Source organism: Hippocampus comes, unplaced genomic scaffold, assembly GCF_001891065.2.
Source record: "Hippocampus comes isolate QL1 unplaced genomic scaffold, H_comes_QL1_v1.1 scaffold1, whole genome shotgun sequence".
Taxonomy (NCBI): domain Eukaryota; kingdom Metazoa; phylum Chordata; class Actinopteri; order Syngnathiformes; family Syngnathidae; genus Hippocampus; species Hippocampus comes.
The window spans coordinates 1,864,753-1,888,216 of NW_017805010.1; the positions used below are offsets into that span (position 1 = coordinate 1,864,753).

Genomic DNA, 23,464 nt, shown 5'->3' on the forward strand with positions numbered 1-23,464 from the left:
CCATTGTCGTTCAGTAAAGACAAGCATTTATTACTTTACACACCCATAAGAGTGACAGAGACAGACTACAAGGGGCAAATTATTTATTCTGCAAAAGAAAAAAAAAGTGCCCGCCTTGTCTTGGATCAATGAGTTGGAGGTTCAAGTGGGGCTGGAAACTTGACAGTTTAGACGGCAACTTTGGCCTGAGTGGTCTTGGCCAGAGCCTTCAGGTCTGTGATGCACTTGGCGATGCTCTCCTTCTCCTGTGAGGCAACCAACAAGTGAAGTTCAGTAGGACACTTGTCACATTTTAATGAGAACATTTTCAAAGGAAATGATTTAAAAATGAAGCACTACCATCAACACTACATGTTGTTACAGTCCACTATCTTGACATCTTTAAAAGATCAGTATACAGAAGCTAAGTAGACGTTTGCGTCAGACTGACAAACATGCCACTTTATAGCTACTTTCTTGAAAAGGGGGAATAAAACAAAACATTCAAGGTTAGGCATTTGAAATTTACTGTATTTTCTGCACTATAAGGCGCACCTTCAATGAATGGCCTATTTTAAAACAGTTTTCACATATAGGGTGCACTGCATTATAAGGCGACATAGAATAGAAGCTACAATAGTGGCTGCAGTTACGTTATGCATCCACTAGATGGAGTCACACTAAAAGGAATACAATACAGCTTTAGTTATATAGAGCCTTCACAACCGCTGCAGCATCACAAAACATTTAAAATACTACGTCCAAGCAATCAGAATATTGATCCATTTGTCGCTCCCGAAGGATGTAGCATGCAGCACGACACAAAGCCCATAAAAATACAGAGTTCATTCCTTGGCAACCTGTGAGAATTGGTCACAAGCACGAACATGACACATATAACTACAAATGGATTACAAAAACACTAAATGAAAGACACTCGTTCTGAAGACAATTGATTCAACAAAAAGGCCCACAAACCCCGTGGGCTCACATCCACAAAGGGCTAAATATCCTCAGAAGTCTTGTCTCCTTCCTTCGTTGGTTTAGTCAGTCGTTAACTATGCTTTTACATACACACACCGTGTATGTATGTATGTATGTATATGTATATATATGGCGCATCGGTTATAAGGCGGACTGTCAGCTTTTGAGAAAATTGAATGCTTATAGGTGCGCCTTGTAGTGCGGAAAATACGGTATGTTCAAATCATATGTAAAACAATTCAACTGAATACATGGTAAAATACAGGCCTTGAGAATAGCACATGTAACAAGCCGAAACTGGGAAAGTCCGATAAGAATAAAGCTCACCTGCTGAGGCGTGATGCTGCTCACGACGTTCTTCTCCACCCAGTTGACCATGTGCTCCTGAGCCATGCGGCGCTGAAGATCCTGCAGGGCAACCTGGTAGTCCAGGCGCTTCTTCACCTCGTTAGTCACCATGTGTATCCTCTCTCTGTAGTTGGTCTCCAACAGCATGGCTACGTTGTTCTGAGGGGAAAAAGGGACATTATGACTAAACAACCTTTGATCGGCGACCCAGGCTAAGAAGCATCTTGCAGTCGGGCTTCGTAAAAAGAAACTGACACAAAGTACATTGTTTTGGTACAATTCCATTCGTCTTCCATATGTAGGACTAATTGGAACTAGCATTTTTATTGTTTTTTGTGTGTGGGCCTTAGTCAAGTCGGGGCGATGAATTATGGCTATAAATACAGCAGGAAAATATACATCACCATTTCAAAACATTTGCAATCACTTCCAATTGATGGGCATTATTGTATGGTGCATTTTCTGCTTCTCGCCAGCAGAGGTTGACAAAAAGTCGCAATGATGCAGTATAACAGTCCTGTGAAGGCCAGGCGACATGAAGCCTTATTGGGTGGAGGCCCCAATGGGCCACCTTCAGCCATGTCGTGGTGGCTCTGCCAGAATCGGCATTGCTCCCACATTCCACTCATGCACATGCTCGGTTTATTGAAGACTAAAAATGATCAACACGTGTGAATGGGCGTGCGAATGGCTGAAATTTAAAAAAGTCCGCATAGATAAGAAACGTTAATTTACCCTCTTTGCGTCGAAGAGCATCGATCGGCCCTCGACTCGCCACTGTTCCTTCTTCTCATCCTCGATGGCCTGAGTCAAGCTAGTCATGGCTGAGTCTTTCACCTCCTGAGCTTTGGCCACTTTATCCTTGAAACACAGCAAGATATTAGAAACCCAGATTACAAAAAAAATAAAATAAAATAAAATAAAAAATCTGGGATATGGGGTTTCGGGTGAATCTTCGCTAGGAAGCTGAAATGCACTCAAATCTTGACATGTGAAACTTGGACCGACTCTAAACTTTTGAATGCACAAGTCCAACATGTTCAATTTTTCAGTACTTTTCACACAAGCTGTTCTCTAACAAAGAACGGAACAGCTTCACCAAAAAGTATTGAAACATTGACCAGATGGTCACGAGTATTCAAAAGTTGAGAGAAATTCTGGTTGACCTCACATGTGAAGGTTAAAGTGCACTTTGAGGTTCCTCCTGAAAGTTGAGGACTTTTTGTGAGGAGCGCACATACAAAGGAGCTGAAAGCTTGTATCTTTATTTAAAATAGAGGGGTGCACATTTGCATGAAAAGATCCTATGCAAAACATCCACCAACCTCGTTGAGTTTGTCGGCAAAAGCTGCAACGCTCGGGCCGAATTTCTTGATGCCGTAGATGATGACGGCGCCAATGGAGGCAGCTGCAAACGTCTCGTGGTTGATGACATAGATTTCCTTGGAAAGCATGTAGAGGATGAGGCCGGTGCCCAACATGTAGGGTCCTAGATGACAGGGGGGAAGCTTTCATTGTCAGACAGGAAAGTTTGCGCTCGTACTGGGTCTGAAGACTGCTGTGCACTTTGTTTGGTGTTCATCAGTTTTGTGCCATTCTCAAGGGGAAGAAAGAAGGAAAAAAAAATCACAGTATGTGGTAATTGTTTTCATTCAAACCCTTTGTTGTTGAAAGCTGAATCTTTCATCCATGCATTGAGAAACGCACTATGAAAAATGAAAAACCTTAAGAGAACACATTTCTTAGCTAGTTTGTCCATACTTAAAACTTCGTTTTAGTCATAGACCTGGTTAGGAAATTGGGATTCCTATGCGTGGCCCCGAGTAGCACTGATGGAAAAATTGTGAGACCTCCAGCATTTAAGTTGCCCATCTCTCCCATAGAAATATTATCGTCATAGTCACTTGTACTTTAATTAATGTTATACAGCCAGTGAAATATTAACCATGTTTTTTCTTGCAACGATTATGTTTGGATTGCTTGAAAAAAAAGCGAGTGACGTGGACCCCAGCATACACGTGGTTCGGCACCTGCGGATTTACATATTTGTGACTTACGAAAAATGTGTATATATATGTGTGTATATATATATATATATATATATATATATCAAATATCTATCTATCCATACATCCATTGTAACCACTACATTTCAATGTGTGACAGTTACATGCTGATTTTTGCTATTCGCAGGTCGGAGCAGTCCCAATTCCCCTGGGGATTCACAATAATGCTTGCAGTTGAAGATCACTGACCCGTCACTCCAGTTTTGGGGTACAAGAGCTGGAAAAGCTCCTCTGGGATGATGCCATGACGGACTTTGCCTCCCTTCTCCGGCAGAGGGGCCACTGGAGATAGACTCTGGGGTGATGCATGGAGGCAGCGAGACACCTGGACCAGGCTTCATGAGAAAGCAAAGAAAAAGAAGAAGAAGAATTAAATGGGGGAAACATCACCAGTGCAAACTCATCTGTAAGGTTTTGTTGTTATTGTTTAAAGCACATACCCAGCTCCGAGGGGGCTGCTGCCTTTCAGGGCATTAGCTGCGAACCAGAAAACAAAACAAAAAAAGAACATTAATACTGGATGGTTAAATTCTCCAGGTCAATTTACCTAGTAACTCACGAAAAAATTACCCCAAAACCTTCATGGTGGTACGGTTTACCTGTATGCCCTCCTCAAATTTACTACCCTTTGGATTTTCAAGGCGAAAAATGTCCACTCTCGAACAAATAGGAATGTAACGATAACGCTAATATTGTCGTCATGTCATGATGTTAAAAACACCATATGTGTTAAGCCAACATCAGACTCCATGAATGTAGCCCAATTTTGAACTGACGGACAGGTTGCGGACAAACGTATTGCCTCGTAGCGTAGTCCGTGTAGCGTGACATACTCAATGACTGTTGAGTACAACCTCGACGATGAAAATCTGCCAGAGCTGAATTTTTGCTCATCTTGCCACATAATGTGTCTTGTCATGGGGTGACTTGAACAAAAGGGGAAACATTGGAAGGTATACGAAGCATTTCAACTCATGCTATGTTTGCTAAGTGAAAAGCTCGTAGCCGATTCCCTACGGATTGACAGTTTGAAATATCCTGTTTTTGTACATTAGATGTATTTTTTTTTAAACCGAATAAATTAATTAAAAACAGATTTCTCTATTAAAATAATCGTTAGTGGATGGATTGGTATCGGAAAGGGCAGCATAAAATACTGATCAGAAAACCCCTCACTTTATATTTTGATAAATCAACTAATTAATCGTTTATGAGAAATTTGTTCTGGAAATGTCAGAATCCGACTAAAAAAAATCTATATCAGTCGGGACCTCACCAGCATAGGAGCTGAATCAGTAGTGTGATTTTAACAAATCCTTTTTTTGAGTTCTTACTTATTGAGGTACAGAGTGCGTGGTACTTTTGCTACCTCTGAAAACATGCAAGGGTTGAAAACGTACTACGATCGTACATGCATGTAATTAAACCGAAAGGATTGCCAAATATTTTTTTTTAAAAGGGAAAGTAATGTACAAAAACGCCGCAGGGTGTATAAAATAATATAGACCTTATAATAAGTATGTGACTGTCAAGGATAAACAGACGAAGTCGCCACGCTAGCTGTCAAGTAAGAAGGTGACATCTACAGTAAAGCAATGAGCTATAAAGCCACCGACTACGTATTCCAAAGCTATTGCGTCGTTTGCTGAAACGCAAAGAAATAAGCACTATCTCCCAAATATGCATGCTTTCCGTTTAGAGTATTAAGAAGTCATTTTCGCTTGGAAAGTTTGCTAATATTAGCTTCTCACTCATTCAACTCGCGGCCTTCACTTTACCCTTCAGGTTTACCCACAGTATGTGCTTATCCTTTGCTCCAGTAAGGCTAAGTTGCCGTTCTGCGTTACCGTCAAAACCCCGAGGTGTTCATACCTGAAACGATAACAAGCCTGGACAGCATGCTTGATGAATGAAGAGCCAAGTTGTCCGCAACACCGGGCACCGTGTTTCGGTCTCGTCGTGCCCTTCTGCAAAGAGCAGCAACGATGGCGGACAAAAACGAGAACTTCCACCGACAACTCGCGATATTACATGCAAAATACACTTACTGACAATGCCCACTAGTTGATGCTGTTTGACAGATTGAGTTTGACACCGTCAAGCGGTTTAACCAAGTCATTTTGACTTTACTATAATTGTATTCGTAAGTATACATACTCAATGAGATATAAACTTTTGAGCACAACTGTATTCAAACATGCAATTGTGCTCATAATTTTACAGACTTTTCGAGGGCATGTTTCCCAACCAAGGGGATGCGTGCCCCTTGGGGTACATGAGCACATTGCAGGTAGGTACTTGGAAACATTTGATAATTTATTTCCCAGATCAATAACCTGTGGAACAGCAGCACCAAAAATCACCACAGCCACGTGTCAACTCAAGTGACTCATTAAAGCTCAGCCGAGAGGTTTTGAATGTTTTTCTTGTTCAGTGTTTTGTTCCTTATACCCTGTACAGTATTTAAAATTTAGTTGCTTGCTTGTTTTAATTGGACTTATTAAACAGAGTACAGCAAAGGCAAGTTTATTCTTAATTTCGGTTTGTATATATATGTTTTATTGATATTACTGATCTATTTTCAAGGCAACATATGCTTTATGTTTGAGTTAAAAAGAAAACAATCTCTCAGAATTAAGAAAGAATCCCTAACATGTACAGTATGAGTGAGAGGGTATTTATGGTATGACAAAAAAAAGTTTGGGGGTACTCAAGCCCAAAAAAGGTTGGGAACCATTGACCCAGGTTATGTAAACTTATGAGCACAATTGTATGTTCCGTGAACATACAAGACAAACTGTTAAACCAGTCTGTCACATTTGACCTTGGAAATATGCAACGGCCCACATTTGTTATTTAATGTTTTGTAATTCTATTACTTTTTACTGTCACCTAAAATAACAAAAGGCTTGAATATGAACACAGGATCCCAAAACATACACAAGGTCAATTACACAGTAGGCTGTGCATTATAGTTGGATCTATCGCTATGGAATGAGTAACATCAGAAAGTAAAAACAAAAGTTATGAAGGGGTGGGGGGAGGAGAAGGAAACACGTATTTTTGCAACAAAAGAAACAAATAATAATGTAAAGTATTAAATAAAGTCTCCCTCCTCAAATGGTGAGGCGTGCAGGCCGGGGGGGTTGCTTTATCTGTAATCTTTGGGCCCACCCTGGTAATGCATCGGTTTGGCATGAGTGGCTGTTGAGATAGAGGAACAAATGACGTGGAGGTCCCCTTCACTTCCTGAAAAATTGTGCTCAGCAGAAAGAGTTATGTGAAAAAAGACAAGACAGCCTCAATCTCCATTTAAAAGAGTTGGGGGCGGGGAGCTGAGGAATGGATGATTTCTGAATAGCTGCATGAAGCGTGTTCCACTCTGGATGAGATGGCGTGGTAGGTGGGCTTCTAAAATTTCTGTATTTCGAGAATTTTTTTCTTAAACGTTGGATTTCCTTGCACATTTCACCACTCCATGTGCATCATCTAGCTCCATTCGGCATTCTCATGTTTACAACGTACAACAAATGTCCTCATTCGTGGCACTATCTGGTGTCAATTTAGTGTATTTACTAAATGAAATAAAGTTTTGTGGCTCTACATTTATACACATGTACAGTTCTTGGGGGTTGCTTTTCACATTCATTAGCCATTTTCAATAGACACACAGCAGAGGCAAACCTAGATGCAAATTTTTTGGAGCATTGGTAACATAAAACAGAGCACATAGCCTGAAAATGCCCCAAAAAAATACAGATATATTATCGTAGTTGTGGCACTCTATAACAGTATATTGTTGTTGTTTTTTACATAACTCACATTCATTCAAAGTTCAAAGTAGTTCGTGTAGCTATATGAATCAGAATGCATTATATTGTATTTTATTATGTGTGTAGGCCTTCTAGTCGGCAAAAAAGAATCGCAAGTGGGCGGACCGGGGAAAACCATTACTTGTAAAACACGAGTGCAGTCGTATCAATACATTTCGTTTGTGCAATGCGTGCCTGCGTGTGTGCGTATAGGCAGTGGGGTTGTTGACCCGGGCTATGGACGTGCTTTGTCTCCGCGGTCTCCAAGTATCCCCCGCGAGAGACTTTGATCGCAAAGTGGAGATCAGAGCGGAGAAACATGAGCAGCTACGAAGACGTACGAACGTGACGTCATGCCGGATCCCCGCTAGAGACGGCGACGCGGCGCTGCTGAAACACACGCTGAAGAACAAGAGGCAAGTGGAGTTCATGAGGAGGAGGTCGCTGCCTCCACTGCCTGTCACCCGAGAAAACTCTTGGTTCTCGAGCATCTCCGCCCGCTATTCTTCTTCTTTTTCTTCTCCGTGGAGCACGTCAGAGTGGATTAGCCGACAGAGGAGCCTCTGTGACGGCGGCGGCGAGGACGCGGGCCACCTTGTGAGTGTTTTGTTTTCATCACTTGACATCATAAGTGGCTAAAGTACTCATACACTTGACTTAAGTAGAATTAAAGATACTTGTGTATAAATGGGTAAAAGTAGAAGTGCTGATTCAACTCCTGTACTTATATGATTGTTAAAAAAAAAAAAAAAATTGGATCCCACTCTGAGATCTACTTAAAAACTCATTCAGTACCAGCCAATTCTAGACCAAGTCTGAAAAGACGTTTAAAAACATCTTTGGGAGTGAATGAGTTAAGCGCAAAAATACAAAAATGTAAAAAAGAAACAATACTTTCTATCGTGTACAATAAATACTGATAATATGGCACAACGGAAAAAACTCACAAACCCAAAAATAATTTCCCTCTTATTAATTTACACAGTGCTCTTGGGAAGAAAAACAAAAACATTACATGTCGCATGTTTTCTAAACCGGGTTGGTGTTGGCTCGACATTTATGCCATTGAAACATGTTCTCAATCGAAGTAACAAAAATGTTACATTAGCTAATAATGACCACTAGACAAATTTATCTGATGAGTTTTTACAGATTGGACAGAGAATTTTTACACATCACACACTTAATAATAATAATGCATTTTATTTATAAGCGCCTTTCAAAATACCCAAGGACACTTTACAATCAAAAAAGAGCAATTACGGTTTTTAGGCTGGCACAAGCCAAGGAGTAGCAGTTAATGTATGAAAATGATCCTTAATAAGGATATGGATGGAGAATATCTTGCTTCTTCCAATCTGTTATGTCATAATTGTTAATAGTTCATGGTCGTCCATGTAGCTGATCCCTGTTTTTCCGCAGAGGGACCCGAGTCCTCAATCAATCAAGATTTCAACACGGGTTGCCAGCTCATCCACAAAGGTTGAAAAAAGTAACCGGCCTATTTTGACAAAGACGGAGAAAGTACAAATTTCTGTTTTCAAATGTGACATAATGTCATGATGTATTGCAGTGAATGTATTGTACCGAATGCAATGAGGCAACTTGAAAGCAAAGCACTCACGTCCTCTTCTTGCATCACCAGGTGATGATGAAGATGATGGTACAGGACGAAGCCTGCGTGGAAGTGATCAAGGGGGAAAAGAGCGCACATGAAATAGACAGTGTCAAAGATGGTAGGTGGCTGATTGGTATTTGTATTGAAGTATTTGCAGCGTGGCTACACACTATGAAATCAAATGTTTTTTGTTTTTTTTTTTCAAATCTTTTACCAAGCTACACACACTCCCCAACAAAAGATGAGAGAAGCCAGTGTCCAGACAGAGTGAGTGACAAAAGCATTTTCAATCTTCTTGTAGCCGCGGCCATCTTTCTGGTTTTATGGTCTAAATGGTTTTATTGCAGATTGTCGGGGGGGAGGGGAGTGCCATTAAGTTACCATATTGAACTTTATTGAGCAATGTAGGACATCTAAAAATAAAAATAATAATATATTTGGTCATCACTTTTGCAGTTCAGGCCTTGTGACCATCAAAGAATCAGTGAGTTCACAATTGTTGTTTTGCTATTTTTACTGACACAAAAACCATGACATGAAAAAAAAACCCACCATAACTCAATTTATATTTTCCAGGATATTCTGCAGTTACAGGACTACATGCAGGTGAGCTCTTTTGTTGCACTGCTATATTTTGTTGTTATAGGCGCAAACTTCAGTTCAGGATTTTTAGGACTTTTACTAATGAAGTTACTATATTTACATGATAGTTTTCTAACCAGTCTGCTTCCATTTTCATACACAGACACACACACACATGCACTCCTGTGTAAAAAATGTTGCATCTTGAGTTTTGTGCAGGTGTAACATGTCTGGCAATTTGTTTGACTGTTATGCCATGCTGGGTGCTCCAGCGGATTGAGAGCATTTTCTTTTACACGCCCCCAACGCATCTGACAATTTGGTGACAGAAAGTAGACCAGACTTTAGACCAGGTGATACCAGGTCGCATGATCCGTAGGTGGAAGGTGGTCTAGCGCTATGATGTTCAACTTGTCTACTTATTGGCTGACTTAGATTTAAGGTTTCTTTTTTTTTCAGACAATGGTCTTTTTTGGTGAAGAGAAAAACTCTTACCTAGCTGACCTAATGGAAGGTGGTCTCCTAGTGGCCACTTCACAGAGGCCAACTTTAGATCATGCGCAAGTGGAGATCTTCTTGTTGTGTTGCACGTGTCAATCTCCTCCATGGACTCCCCTGATTCGGTTTATGTTCTCGCCACATAGACCAATTAATGTCTCCTGCGCTGAATTAAACGATAGTGTCAGGAGGCACTTCCATTGGCTTTAAAGCAAATTGTCTGTGTTCACTCCCACAACAGCGCAAACGCCCGTTTCTAACTGTGACTATGTAGGAAACTACCAAGAGAAAGAAAACTCCACCCATGCATACAGTTTTATCTGTCAGGCTTGTGTAAATAGCTCTAACCTCATCTGATGCCGTTTCTCTATCAAGGAGGGCCTGTGGAGGGAAAAGGCCATCAAGAAGAAAGTCGCAGCATTGCAGGACTGTTGCATACAGCTGCAGAACGCCTTAAACGCGTTATGGATGGTAAGTGCGACTGGAAACATTGTTGTAAGACTGGTGAGGTATGCTTCATCACCGCCATAAACAGCAGAGGAATGGCAGCTGTCACCTCAGGAAGGCCGATCAGCTCTGTGGTTTCCTGCCTCCGCTCTTGTCTCTACCGATGAGCGCAAGTTGTCAATCTTAAACACGAAGGGGCGGGGGCAGGTTACAGTTAGCTTTGTGATATAAAAAAATGGTGGTTCAATACAGATCAATTGACTCAGATATCAAAACATCTAAATGTAATCTGAATTACGAATGAAGACAGTATGATGAAGGATGGGCAGTGCGGTGGTAGTTGTTTGCATGTCTGCCTCGCAGCTGTGAGGTTCGGGTTTGAAACCCGACTCCGTCTGTCCTGCATGACATATTTTTAAAGATGTACATCTGCTGAAACCTGCTTGTTATGTTGTAACTTTGACTATGCATTAACTGGCAGGCGGTTTTCATTAGTTCAACTCAGGGAAGTGTTTTTTTTTTACTTTCTATTTTGTTACGAATTGCCATCCTTCCACGTAACCCGTTTCATTTCTAGGTGCAACATGACAGCTCGTTGTTTCCTTGCTAAACCCGCAGGCTCGCTGCAGTGAAGACGTGCTGAGAAACAAGATTAAGCTTCTGGAGACACAGCTGCAAACATGCCTGCAGGTAAATAAAAAAAATAAAAACTAAATAAAAAAAAAAAACAAAACAAAACAAAAAAAACTGTTTTCCACTATGGTACCATAAAGTCGATCATTATCTGCTGCAAATTTGAAAACGTTCAAAATGGGAGTTTCTCAGTCCAAACTGCTGCCAACATAAAAAGGTAACAAATAGGTGACATTTCAACAAAATCGCTTATCACATAATGCATTGCATTTTTGAACATTCACCGTTCCTTCCATCCATGTTTCAATTTGAATCCACCACTACGGTTATGTAAAATCCTAAAACTTAACACACCCACTTATGACACTACCCCCCCGATCACAAGTGACAAGGATTTGGTATCTAACCAGTCGTGGCTAGCGTAAGAAGCAAACAAACTCGTCTTCATCTTGACTCAGCTCCTTGTCAATCAATACAAATCCGACAGACTCAAAAGCATGACATCACTCCCCACAGACAGATCCAAATAAAAGTCCCTTGTTCATCAAAAGCTGTCCTGATAGAGGTAGGCAAAGTTTGGACCAGGGGCCGCATTCGGTAACATGATAAGTAGTAACTGCTGTCCCTGAAAGGGTAAGTATCAAGAGTCTAAAAATATTTGTTGCAATAATGTATAAAAACAAAACATATTATATAATGTATTAATCCATTATTTACCATAAACAATTGTACTCTTTTTTTTTTTTCTTAACCTCATCTGAAAATGACTTGACTCATCTGCCTGATTAACAAAATCTATTAAGGCCCAACTGTGTGCTAGAAAGTCCCACCTAGCCTAGTTTAATGGAACAAAAACTAGTTGTCGAAGCCAAGCACAGTCAAGCCAGCAACGGCGCCTAACATTGCTTCACAACAATTGTGTATGGTCATCCGGATGGCTACTCACGATCATCTCTATCATGATACTGAAACAGGTACCTGCTTAGAGTGTGGATCTTCTTTGTCTCCTTCCTTATTCGTCCCTTCGGAGAAAAAAAATAAAAAATGGTGCATAAAGCCACAAAGCCAAACTTGTACAACTTTTGGTGTGTTTGAAAGTACCACTGTATTTTGTTACCTTTCCTAAGTGTGCCTGTAAAGGTTGAGCTCATCGTTCATCTTCGGCCCATGAGTGGATTTGACGAAGCATTGTGAATTCTTGCAGAGGTTTCCGAAGGAAGCGTCGATGAAACTGGCGCTCCAAATGAAGAAGCAGAAATTCACCTTTGAAGAAAAGATTCAGAAAGTCATGCAGGAGCAAAATGAGGACCTCAGCAAAACTGTCACACTTATGTCTTTTAAGAATCCAGACATTCAGTCCCAGGTACGCATTTTTATGTCTTCTATGTTTTTTTTTTTCACGTGGAAGGTTCGATTCTGAAGAAGGCTGGCAGTGAATAAGTTACGGTCAGAAATGAACAAATCAAGTCAATTGTATTCATATCGTTTCCAATCTATGGCGTACCTGTGTGTCAGTTGACATTGGTGTGCTGCTAGAATCCATCCATCCATTTTCTGATCTGCTTTATCCTCACAAGGGTTGCGGGGGGTGCTGGAGCCTATCCCAGCCGTCTTCGGGCAGTTGGCAGAGGACACCCTGAACTGGTTGCCAGCCAATCGCAGGGCACACAGAGACGAACAACCATCCATGCTCACACTCACACCTGGGGACAATTTCAAGTGTCCCATTAACCTGCCACGCGTGTTTTTGGAATGTGGGAGGAAACCGGAGTACCTGGAGAAAACCCACACAGGCACGGGGAGAACATGCAAGCCCCACACAGGAAGGCCCGAGCCGGAATCGAACCCTGCACCTCTACACTGTGAGGCCGACGCGCTAACCAGTCGACCACTGGGCTACCCCCTGCTAGAATCAACAAGTAGAATTCAAATGATGTCACTGGTGGTACAAGTAGCACACAGTTGTCAAATACTGCACAAGTTTGCCTCACTGGTCATGTGTAGTTGTTTTACTAGTATTCCGAAGTTGGGCTACTAGCAGTGGCGGACAGTGAGTGTCCGACATTGGACTTCAGTGGGTAGTTAATGTAATGTAGGTCCATGCTTCTAATCATGTTTCAGCCAGCAGAGAAGGCCTTGAAGGCCCTTGAGTGTGTGCCACTGCCTACTAGTCAGGACAAAAAGCATAGTTACCACTACATGGACCTTAAGATTGATATCAAAGATTTCTAATCAATGCTAAAGTGGTGGGCGGCTCGGTGGTACAGTGGTTAGCGCTTCGACGTCACAGTGCAGAGGTCGTGAGTTTGATCCCGGCTCTGGCCTTCCTGTGTGGGGTTTGCATGTTCTCCCTGGGCCAGCGTGGGTTTTCTCCGGGTTCTCCAGTTTCCTCCCACATTCCAAAAACATGCATGGCAGGCTGATTGAACACTCTAAATTGTCCTTAGGTGTGAGTGCGGATGGTTGTTCGTCTCTGTGTGCCCTGTGATTGGATGGCGACCTGTTCAGGGTGTCCCCCGCCTACTGCCCGAAGACGGCTGGGATAGGCTCCAGCACCCCCACGACCCTTGTGAGGATGAAGCGGATCGGAAAGTGGATGGATGGATGTTAAAGTGGTTTTTCCAAACCTTGTGTTACCAGGAAGCGCTGATTACCGCAAAAACAGACGTCTCGAGGCTGCAGAGCCTTTACGAGGAGCTTAATCTCACAAGTCAAAAACTCCGGCAGGAGCTGGAAGTCAGTGGGAAACGAGCACGAGAGCAGGAAGCACAGATTGAGGTTGGTACACAGACGCCTTCTCGTCTCCTGGACGAGCGGTCCGACATTTCAACTGTCAAACGCGGGTGTGGGCGCAGCTGTCCAGGGGCAGAGAAGCCACGCTGACCGAGGAGCTGGTGTCACTGAGAAAAGAGAAGAATGAGCTGCTGTTCCACAAAAGCCTGCAGGAGGAATATTATCCATTTGTGAAGGACCAAAAGCAGAATTTAAGCGGTAAGCTTTCTCCACCCACACTATCCACCTTGAATCTCCTAAAAGGAAAACATGACATGGACAGAGGGAGCAAATGTATTGATACTCTTAAGTACAAATACAGATACTTGTTTAAAAAGAAGACTGGTGTAAACAAAAACAAAAAAAAGTCTGGTATAATCAGAAGTCCTGATGAAGTTCCTTTACGTCAGTAAAAGTAAAAAAATAAAATAAAATAAAATAAAATACAGCCTGAAATTTAAGTCCAAAACATTTTTTCTGACGGTCACTGAAAATAACTGCTGTCACTTCATAGTGAAAAACTGTTTTCCCTTCTGTTGCTCTCGTACTGATAAGAAAAGAAAACAATCACCAGATACGCTATCACACAGGTGTCGAACTCAAGGTCCGAGGGCCAGATGTGGCCCGCCACATAATTTTAAGTGGCCCGTGAAAGCAAATCAAAGATGGCAACTTCCACGATGCTTGCTAAAATCTGTACCAAATTTTTAAATTTTCATATGTAAAAAAAACAGTGACATTTTTTTAGCATTTTTTTGTTAGCAATCCACTCATTACAGTTACTTCAACAAGAATTGTATAAAACGTTATTCTTGACTTCTTTATATAGTTTCAGTCATCACGGCCCTCTAAGGGAAACGGTAATTCTAATGTGGCACGCGACAAAAATTTATTCGACACCCCTGCACTATCATAACCACGTTCCCAAAGCTGTGCTAACATTCTGAACTGACTCACAAAAATTGCTAACTTGTGTAGCTAATGCTCACAACTTCAAAATGACACATCACCTGAGGTTGTTTTTTTTTTCACATTTGACTGAGAATTTTTTTTCAGACTATCACAAAGCAGAACATATTTGACCCAAAACATTTTTCTAGCCGACAATGTCAGTTGCTATAAATGAGGCCAGGGATGGGGAACGTCTTGCTTCTCCGAATTTGTTGCGTCAAATTTGTTAAGGCTTCCTGGTTCGTGTTCTTCCGTCACGCTGCTTACTCTGTTTTTTGATTTGTTTTGTTTTGGGGGGTTTTTTGCCTTTTAAATCCCCAAGATCTCAATAAATCAAGACCTCCACAGCAATTGACTTTACTTTGGTCTCTATTCACATCTTTTTTTTCCATGTCATCATACCGCAGAGACTTGAAAATGTACTCAACCTACTTGTCTCTCTCTCTGAGTATACTGTGTATAAATATATCAAAACTCCTATACCTTAAAAACGTACTCAAGAGCAGTCCTCGTTACCATTGGACACGGAAACTTCACGTCGTAACAAGTCCGATTTCTGTTAGATGGCAGCATCGAGAGACGAGACGTGAGTGTTCAGAGTACACTTGAGGGAGAAGAAGCTTCACCCACTGTGGACTGTGACGTGGTGGAGCGGCTTCATAACACTCAGGAGGAGCTCCGTATCAAGGAGAAGGAGGTGACCAGGACAAGAACACGCTTGCTTTTAGTAGCATTTTCAGTCATTTCAATGGGGCAAGATTACCACACGACGTACAGCATGTTAAGTTTGCCCAAGACTAAACTGTCTGTCAATATGACTGACTACACAGTGTGAGGCCCTGCAGACTGAGCTGCACACCATGGAGCAAGAGTTTCAGTCCAGTCAGACTCGACTGTCGCAGTGTAGAGAAGAACTTCGGCAACTCGGACGCCACCGCAACAAAGCAGTAAGCAGTGTCTGTGTGTGTGTGTCTCTTTATAGCTGCAAAGGATTGTTTAATGCTCATAAGGTGGTAGCTCAAAAAGACTCTTTAAACGCTCCCTTAATTCTCAGCGCAAATAAAACATGAACTGTTACTCAAATGTGAAAATGGATTTGAACCACCAAGATAAAACATTCAAACACTTTTGATCACAAGTAACACGCCCCCTACGCATCTGACAATTTGGTGATATAAATCTTGAATCTGACAAAAGTACTCACTCAACTCAACTTTAGCGTCCTGTTTAGGTTCCGAAAATTAGTATTACAGGTTTCTTCAAATTTTTAATCAGTCAATTATAGGGTGACGAGGTGTCGCTGTGCTGTTTGGTAGCATGCCGTGTACCACACTAAACATGGACCAGAGGAAGGGAGGGAGCGAGTTGGCTCAGGAAATGATAAAGAAATTCATAGACAAGCACGTTAAAGGTAAATGCTATCAAACCATCTCCAAGCAGCTTGATGTTCCTACCGTTGCACATATTATTCAGAGCTGTAGGATCCACAGGACTGTCGCCAACCTGCCTGGATGTGGCTGCAGGTTGATGACAAATTAAAGAGGCGGACATACAGATTGTAATAAAAGACGCCAGAACAACCTCCAAAGAAATTGAAGGTGAAGTCCAAGGTCAAGGTACATCAGCGTCACAACGTACCGTCTGGCGTTTGAGCCAAAATGGACTTCATGGAAGATGACCAAGGAGGACACCACGGTTTTATCAGATTCAAGTTATTTCTATCCCCAGCGCAGGTTTTCCTTTCGTTAACAGAGGGGTACCAATAGTTTTGTCCACGTGTATATCTGGGATACCTGACAACAGCAAGCGCTGTCCACACCGTTGCAGCTGAAGCATTTCTTTCCTCTTTGTGCAGACGAGGCAGGACACCCGTTGGAGATCATGCATGTTCCTTGTTCTTCTTCTGCTGATGCTGCTGGTGTGGGCTGTGATGGGAGTTGCCATATTGCAGCCGTGGCATCCGCATTTTGGGGAGAAACTAGAACACTTCTACTGGGACATAAAGAGACGAATCGAGAATTATTTCATGCAAATGGCCTCCCCAAAAGACTCGGGCTGTTTAAGGCCAGTGTGACAGTGTAACATTTGGAGGATCGCTTGTCCTTCGGTTTTCAAATGTGAAATGTTTGAATGTTTTCGTGTTACTTGTTGATATTTTCGAGACATTTTATGTGTGTGATGTTAAAAATTATATTTTTACAATGAAAATGTAGTTCTGATTACTTTTTTCCAATATATTTTTGAAGTCTCGATTACAGTGGGCCCCTGCTAGCCCGCACATAGCAAAAATCTATACGTAATCGATAGCTATTATTCATTCATTAAAAAAAACAAGTCTATATTTTTATTTATTGACTGATTCGTTTAACCACCCAAAAAAATCTTGAAAAATCGGGGTAAACATCCAATGACCATGTTCCACAAAAAAAATGATGCTCCCACAAAATAAATATTACAAAAAATATAGGGGAACAAAATCAGCGAATAGGTGAATTCATGTAATAATAATGAAAACAATAAAAATACAGTATGTGTCCTTTATATTTGACAATCAATATTTTGTCACAGTCAAACAGTATGGGATTTTCTCATTACATTTTATCAATATTATGTTTAGGGTTTATAAATGAATATGTATATAAAATGATCATGAGGATGATGATTGTAAAAATAATAACCAATTCTATATTGCGTGAATGGATCAGTTTACCACCGATTCCATCAGACCCGCACGGAAATTCTCCAGGTCAGAAATGCATGAAATTGCTCTCGTCAAGCGTGGACAGCAACAGAATCTCTTTGCACTCAAACCAGCTTTTTTTTTTCCTTTTTTTTTTTTTTTTGAAAGAGACAACACGCTCAAAGGTGAATTGTGTTTGTGGTCATTGTTGATTCCACGGAGGGCCTTTTTCGCAGTTCCAGATAAAGCTCTATTATCATCTGGCACTGACACAGCACATCCAGCACACAAACCTGCAGTTTACCTGCGCGTTCCGTGTCACGCAACACACGGATCCCACCCTGGCTGGAGGTTGCTCATGCGTGTGCTCAAAAGTGGAGGTAAGAGGATGATGTACTGGGCCCGTGGGGAGGGTATCACGCCCAGTATTATTTCCATTTACAGCAGAAATAATCGTCCACGTGATGAAGACTGTGGGTCTGCTGTGCGTGGTGGGACTGTGTGCGTTAAACGCAGCGTTTTCCATGAAGATCTGCGCTTTTAATGTTCAGAGCTTTGGAGAATCCAAGGCAAACAACAAGAAAGTGATGGGGATTCTACTGAAGGTACATGTTACCTGAGTAACATGGTCACAGAACTCGACATGATTTTTTTGTGTTGACTATTTTCTTCCCAAAGATTATTTCCCGATGCGACCTGTGTCTCATTCAGGAGGTCCGCGACTCTAAGGGACGAGCAATACAAACCTTGTTGAAAGATCTTAACAGGTTTGTCAAATTACCGTATTTTCCGCTCTAAAAGTAGCTTCGGAGTATAAGGCGCACCTTCAATGAATGGCCCATTTTAAAACTGTTTTTATGTATAGGGTGCACGGGATTATAAACCGCATAGACTAGAAGTTACAATAGTGGCTGTGGTTGCATTATGCATCCACTAGATGGAGCTAAAGGGAATACAATACAGCTTTATTTATATGGGGCTTTCACCACTGCTGCAGCTGTAACTAAGTTCTTTACAGATCATTTAAAATACTACATCCAAGAAATCAGAATATTAATCCATGTAGAAGGCGCGTCAGATTTTAAAGTGTATTGTCAGCTTTTGAGAAAATTGAATGCTTTTAGGTGTGCCTTATAGTGCGGAAAATGCGGTCAAAGGCTTTCAAAGGGGACATACCAAAGGTCACGACATACGTATTTTCTCCTTCTTGAAAGCTACATTCAATCCGCATCACACACTGCTGACATTTTCCACAGGTTTGACAAATCCAACTCGTATTCCTATGTAGAAAGTGAGAGACTGGGAAGGAAACGCTACAAGGAACAGTACGTCTACATTTACAGGTAAAAACCAGTGGATAGCGTCCCCATCAAAAGGTCAGGGTAAGGTCAGCCTCATGTCACCGTTTGAGCTCTCATCATCTCCACAGAAACAACGTGTTGAAGGTGAAGGAGCAGTATCAGTATCCTAAGCTCGAGGCGCAGGGCACCAATGACACAGATGTGTTCTCCAGGGAGCCTTTCATTGTTCGCTTTCACTCCCCGACCACTCGTAAGATAAAGACACGACACTGCCGGCCGGACGCTACCATGCATAACATCAATGTTCTAGTTTTTTGTTTGTTTTTTTTCTGTAATTATTCTATAATAAGATACGGGTGACCCCAAACAATGAGTTTTTCAAGATTATTTTGCATTGACTTATAAGCAAAAACTGTGTAAAAGGTTACATATCACTGTAGCATCAACATGTGCTTTACAGTCATTAGCAAATATATTTCACCATCTGGTATTATGAAGCCATTTCCATTTCAGGGCGCTCTCAACATGTGAGTGTTTTGAATGGGAATTCAATTTACATTTGTATACCCAAATTTGAGGCGGCTTCTTCGAAGAGGCCAGAATTAAAAAGCAAGCATGACATTCAACCATTAAAACAAGATTTTAACTAAAGGGACACCAGTAACTAATGCCTGAAATGTTACACAGGAAATAATAATGTGGTTGACTGTTTTTTGATTTGTAAAACCGTGAATGTGTTTTCCGTTTTAGTCACGAAGGATCTCGTCCTCATTGGCCAGCATACCAGTCCCAAACGTGCCATGAAGGAGATGGACGAGCTGTATATTGTGTTCACAGAAATCAACCGGAAGTGGAGGACAGAGGTGTTTTTTATTTTGAAATCCCTCCATCTACATGATACCTGTCTGTCTGTCCACATGCTTGATCATGAACTGCAACTTGTGTGAAACTTTCCATTGGGCCAGAATGTGATGATCTTGGGCGACCTGAACGCCGCCTGCGGCTACGTCACCATCAAGGGATGGCGAGCTGTTCGCCTGAGAAGCGACCCCAAATTTCGGTGGCTGATCAGAGATGAGCAGGACACGACCGTACGGGAGAAGACGCATTGTGCGTATGACAGGTTCGGAATTAGTGGTGTGCACTCCATCAAGTTATCATAGCATCAACTTAGAATGGCAACGATTTAGCATTTACAGCCAAAAGTATTTTTCTTTGGGGGGGGGTATTTTTTTCGGTTCTTGAAAATCCTCTGTGTGTTATAATGGTGAACATATCTGCCTCATAGTGGACAGGTTCCAAGTTTAAATCTCACCTCTGGTCTTCCTGTGCATAATTTTGCACTATTATAATCCCCGATTCAGGATCATCGTCCATGGACGTGAAATTTTTTCCACCATAGTGCCCGGCTCTGCTCAGCCATTCAACTTTAAAGAGATTTTCCATCTGACAGAGGAGGAGGTAAATGTTTCTCAAACATGTTTGAGATGTTTGAAGATGTTTGAGAAACGAAACATTTGAAATGTCTGGAGAAATTGCGTGTGAAGGCTGAATTGCTGAATTAAAAAAATATTGAAACTTGGAATAATTCTGAACCAAGTGGAATGATATTGAAAGATAGAATGATCTGAAATTATACTGAACATAATTCGTGTCTTTTCAAATGTCATTGGGAATTAATGTGAAATGTTTTTGTGGGGCGTGACAATGGTTCCGTGTTGAAAATCATGTCCAAGGTGAATTGACTGCGCTGAGCAATTCGAATTTGTAATGGGAATGACATGAATCTGTTTTGTTGAATATGTGATTGAGAATGAATGTGGATTTTTTTGTCGGAACTTATTTGGGAATATGTTGAATTTTTGGTGAGTCACAATTTTTGGAATGCAAATACAATGAGCTGAATGGTTTGTATTTCAAATGAATCTTGATGAGTTTCATTTCTTTCAATTGAATGACTGATCGATTAACTTTTCGATGATATTGTAATGTTTTGAGAGGCACCAGTTTTATTAAATGTTTCAACGGCTCCTTTAGGCCCTTGCAGTGAGTGACCATTTCCCCGTCGAGGTCGACCTGAAGCCAAACCACCATTACCTCCTGCGCAGTGAGCTGTAGCCCGAGAGCTTCTTGGGATGAGCTGCACTTTTTTATTTTTGCCTATTTAATTAATCAAAAACACTATTCAGAGTGTGCCATTCCAACGGTTACATTAAATGTACATTCTTGCTTAATGACATGACTCTTGCTCCTCTGCTGTCAATCAAACATGGATTGCTGTCACACTTATAATTGTGTGTGGGTGTTGTCATGAAAAACCACCAAACGGGTATCACAACACTCCTTTTGTCCATTCTTGGAGCAGAAAACTCAAATGAAAATATTGTATATGTGTTTCATCACTTATCCTCTCCAGTTCAAATTATATGCATCATTCACAGTGATTTACAATTTTATACCGTATGTATGATGATAAGATAAGTTAAGATAACTTATTTGCCTCACAATGGAGAAATTCCCAATTTACAGCAGCAAAATTATGAAAGGAAGAAGTAGATGAACAGAAAGTATATATAAATAAATAAAATATCAATATGGGCTTGTTAAAAATGGGCGACGACAAATTACGGCCGCTTCTCGCATTTAAATTGCCGATCCCTGCAGTTACGTAGCTTCTCCAAGTGCTCAAACACCAACACTTGATGCGTACCAGCAGGAGCCACTTGGCGGCGCTGCATTTACAGAAGAACACCAAAAAACGCTGGGAGGGGAGGCGGAAGTAAACACTCCATAGGTGCGATTGCTTTTACGTCAGGGCAAAAACTTGGGCGGTAGACAAGGAGCGTTCACTCCCGTTGACAGCGCGCTAAAAACTACAACTCGGAAATAAATATATAAAAACGAATAAATAACGATGTTTTTTGTTTTTTCTTAATCACTACGAACGAAAAACGAGGTGTACACACGAAAAGTAGTCGGACGACAAGCGGTGAAGGAAAAGGAGAGCCACAAGTTCCCGAGACCTGCCAATCGTATTTATTTTTAGCAACCGAGACAGTCTGATATTAACGACACGTACGACACTAAGCTTAGGGCGCATCATGTATACATTGAGCGCCAGGTCTACGGAGGAGATCAGCGACCTGCTTGATGAATACGGAATAAAACATGGCCCTGTCGTCGGTGAGCTGTCTTGTTCTCTAAATGCGCGCGACTGCGCGTGTGGCATTGGTTTTCGGTGGGGTTCTCTCCGCTATTGTATCGTTGTGATCGTTCATAATATACCTCCCTTGTACTCAAGACTCCACCCGAAGTCTGTACGAGAAGAAAATTAGAGAAGCAATGGCCAAAGGGAAAAGAGCTCCGCCGACAAAACCGGACAAAACCTACTACAGAGAAGAAGGTAAAGTAGTTTGAATCCACATATTTTCCTTTCATTTATATAATGCATTCCCTTTTTTTTTAAACCAAGGATGGTCTAAATGTGACTGCTCCTCACACCCCCCAAGAAACTACATTTTCCTCAATGTAACACGATTGTCGTCCTAAAGTCATTTTCACGAAACGCCCCACACAAAACATCAGGTCCACATTTTAACCTCTTTTTTTCCATGCCACAAAAATACATTTGCCTATTTATATCGTTAACTGTGGAGCAGCCTTACGCAGAGTTGAAGTGAGAGGAGAACTTGGGTTCAACTGCACAGTAATCCAGTTCAGCAGCTGTTGGGCAAGTTCGGTTAGGCACAATTTTGACAAGCAACACCCTGCCTGGTTTCATTTAAAGCCACACAGCAGGGCTGGGCTATTTGTTTGACTTGATTTGTCAGGATGATTGTTTGTTTTTTTTTATTTGTTTTAGTGGATTACGCTAAATATTATTAAATAAATGGTCCATTTCTCTCTTGCAAAAGCAGTGATTCACATGAAAATGTTTTCAACTTTTGAAAATGTGAAAACAAAGGTGAAAACAATGAAATTATACTTTTGTGATGAAAAAAAAATTAAAAAAAGACAAGGCCACAACCCCAAACCCAACAAAGACCACCCTGCAGTCACCCCACTTTGTACCACAATTAAAATTACTTCCATCGACTTGGGTATTGCAATGAGAAAATTCCCTCAGAAAATTCCCAAATGTTTTTTTTTCTGTCTTTTTCAGAGGAGGAAGTTACATATGTTTACAGTACACCTGTAAGTGACACATGCATATTTTATATCTCTGTAGAATATTTTCCTAATTGGGTGCGCTCTTTCTTTTTATCTCTGTTTATTGTCTATTTGATCACTATAATTGTTTGTCCTTTTTTTAGGCTAGGAGTCATTTGCCAGAAGACAAGTAAGTTATATTACATGTTAGCTGTAGCATTCAACTATTAAAGGTGATGTGGAAAATGGATTTAATATCAAATGAAATAATGCTTTGTGATGAAGTAATGCCTGCATGAAAATACAAACGATGCTTTTACTTCATCTTTGCGGGGCCTAGATTTTTCTCTTCAGTTCAGTGTCAGATCCACCCCCGCTTGTCATAACTAAAGTCGTGCTGTGCATTGGCTTTGCAGTACAGGGAGCAGGTGAATATTGGCTATTAACAGTGCGCTGATTTAAAAAAAAAAATCTATGTCTCCCCCCCAACCCCTCTTAGTATTTTGGATTGACTACTTTGTGTGCACTGTCTGTCTACAGTAGTCGGCTTTACATGAGTGCAAGACCAGAGTGGACTGAGACCGAAGTTCAACACGAGTGAGTATTTTTGTCTTCAAATTAACAGTAATATTTGTCCTACTGTG

General features: G+C 41.2%; 3 protein-coding genes across 6 annotated transcripts; 2 read left to right on the forward strand and 1 right to left on the reverse strand.

Annotated features, from left to right (window-relative positions):
- Window positions 1–9: 9 nt before the first annotated feature.
- On the reverse strand, window positions 10–5,387 carry atp5pb (ATP synthase peripheral stalk-membrane subunit b). Its single transcript, XM_019863122.1, has 7 exons — window positions 5,250–5,387; window positions 3,818–3,854; window positions 3,567–3,712; window positions 2,637–2,800; window positions 2,047–2,172; window positions 1,291–1,470; window positions 10–245 (listed from the first exon to the last, which is right to left on the reverse strand). The coding sequence occupies exons 1-7, from the start codon at window positions 5,275–5,277 to the stop codon at window positions 168–170; spliced, it is 759 nt and encodes a 252-aa protein (XP_019718681.1). The 5' UTR covers window positions 5,278–5,387; the 3' UTR covers window positions 10–167.
- A 1,204-nt stretch (window positions 5,388–6,591) lies between these two features.
- Window positions 6,592–17,034, forward strand: traf3ip3 (TRAF3 interacting protein 3). 3 transcript variants are annotated; one of them, XM_019862955.1, is made up of 15 exons: window positions 6,592–6,780; window positions 7,403–7,786; window positions 8,591–8,671; window positions 8,835–8,925; window positions 9,026–9,074; window positions 9,264–9,291; window positions 9,384–9,413; window positions 10,263–10,358; window positions 10,953–11,024; window positions 12,172–12,330; window positions 13,608–13,745; window positions 13,823–13,958; window positions 15,254–15,387; window positions 15,521–15,637; window positions 16,546–17,034. In XM_019862955.1, exons 2-15 carry the CDS (start codon window positions 7,427–7,429, stop codon window positions 16,762–16,764), a joined length of 1,710 nt encoding a protein of 569 aa, XP_019718514.1. In that variant the 5' UTR covers window positions 6,592–6,780; window positions 7,403–7,426; the 3' UTR covers window positions 16,765–17,034. The 3 variants fall into 3 exon arrangements, with proteins under 3 accessions (XP_019718514.1, XP_019718513.1, XP_019718515.1); XM_019862954.1 differs by having other exon boundaries at window positions 6,592–6,776; XM_019862956.1 differs by lacking the exon at window positions 8,591–8,671 and having other exon boundaries at window positions 6,593–6,776.
- Window positions 17,035–17,105: 71 nt separating this feature from the next.
- On the forward strand, window positions 17,106–21,228 carry dnase1l1l (deoxyribonuclease I-like 1-like). Of its 2 annotated transcripts, XM_019862957.1 has the most exons (9): window positions 17,106–17,750; window positions 17,815–17,975; window positions 18,049–18,137; window positions 18,627–18,713; window positions 18,800–18,921; window positions 19,422–19,534; window positions 19,637–19,794; window positions 20,036–20,132; window positions 20,709–21,228. In XM_019862957.1, the coding sequence occupies exons 1-9, from the start codon at window positions 17,387–17,389 to the stop codon at window positions 20,787–20,789; spliced, it is 1,272 nt and encodes a 423-aa protein (XP_019718516.1). In that variant the 5' UTR covers window positions 17,106–17,386; the 3' UTR covers window positions 20,790–21,228. The 2 variants fall into 2 exon arrangements, with proteins under 2 accessions (XP_019718516.1, XP_019718517.1); XM_019862958.1 differs by having other exon boundaries at window positions 17,140–17,975.
- Window positions 21,229–23,464: the final 2,236 nt, after the last annotated feature.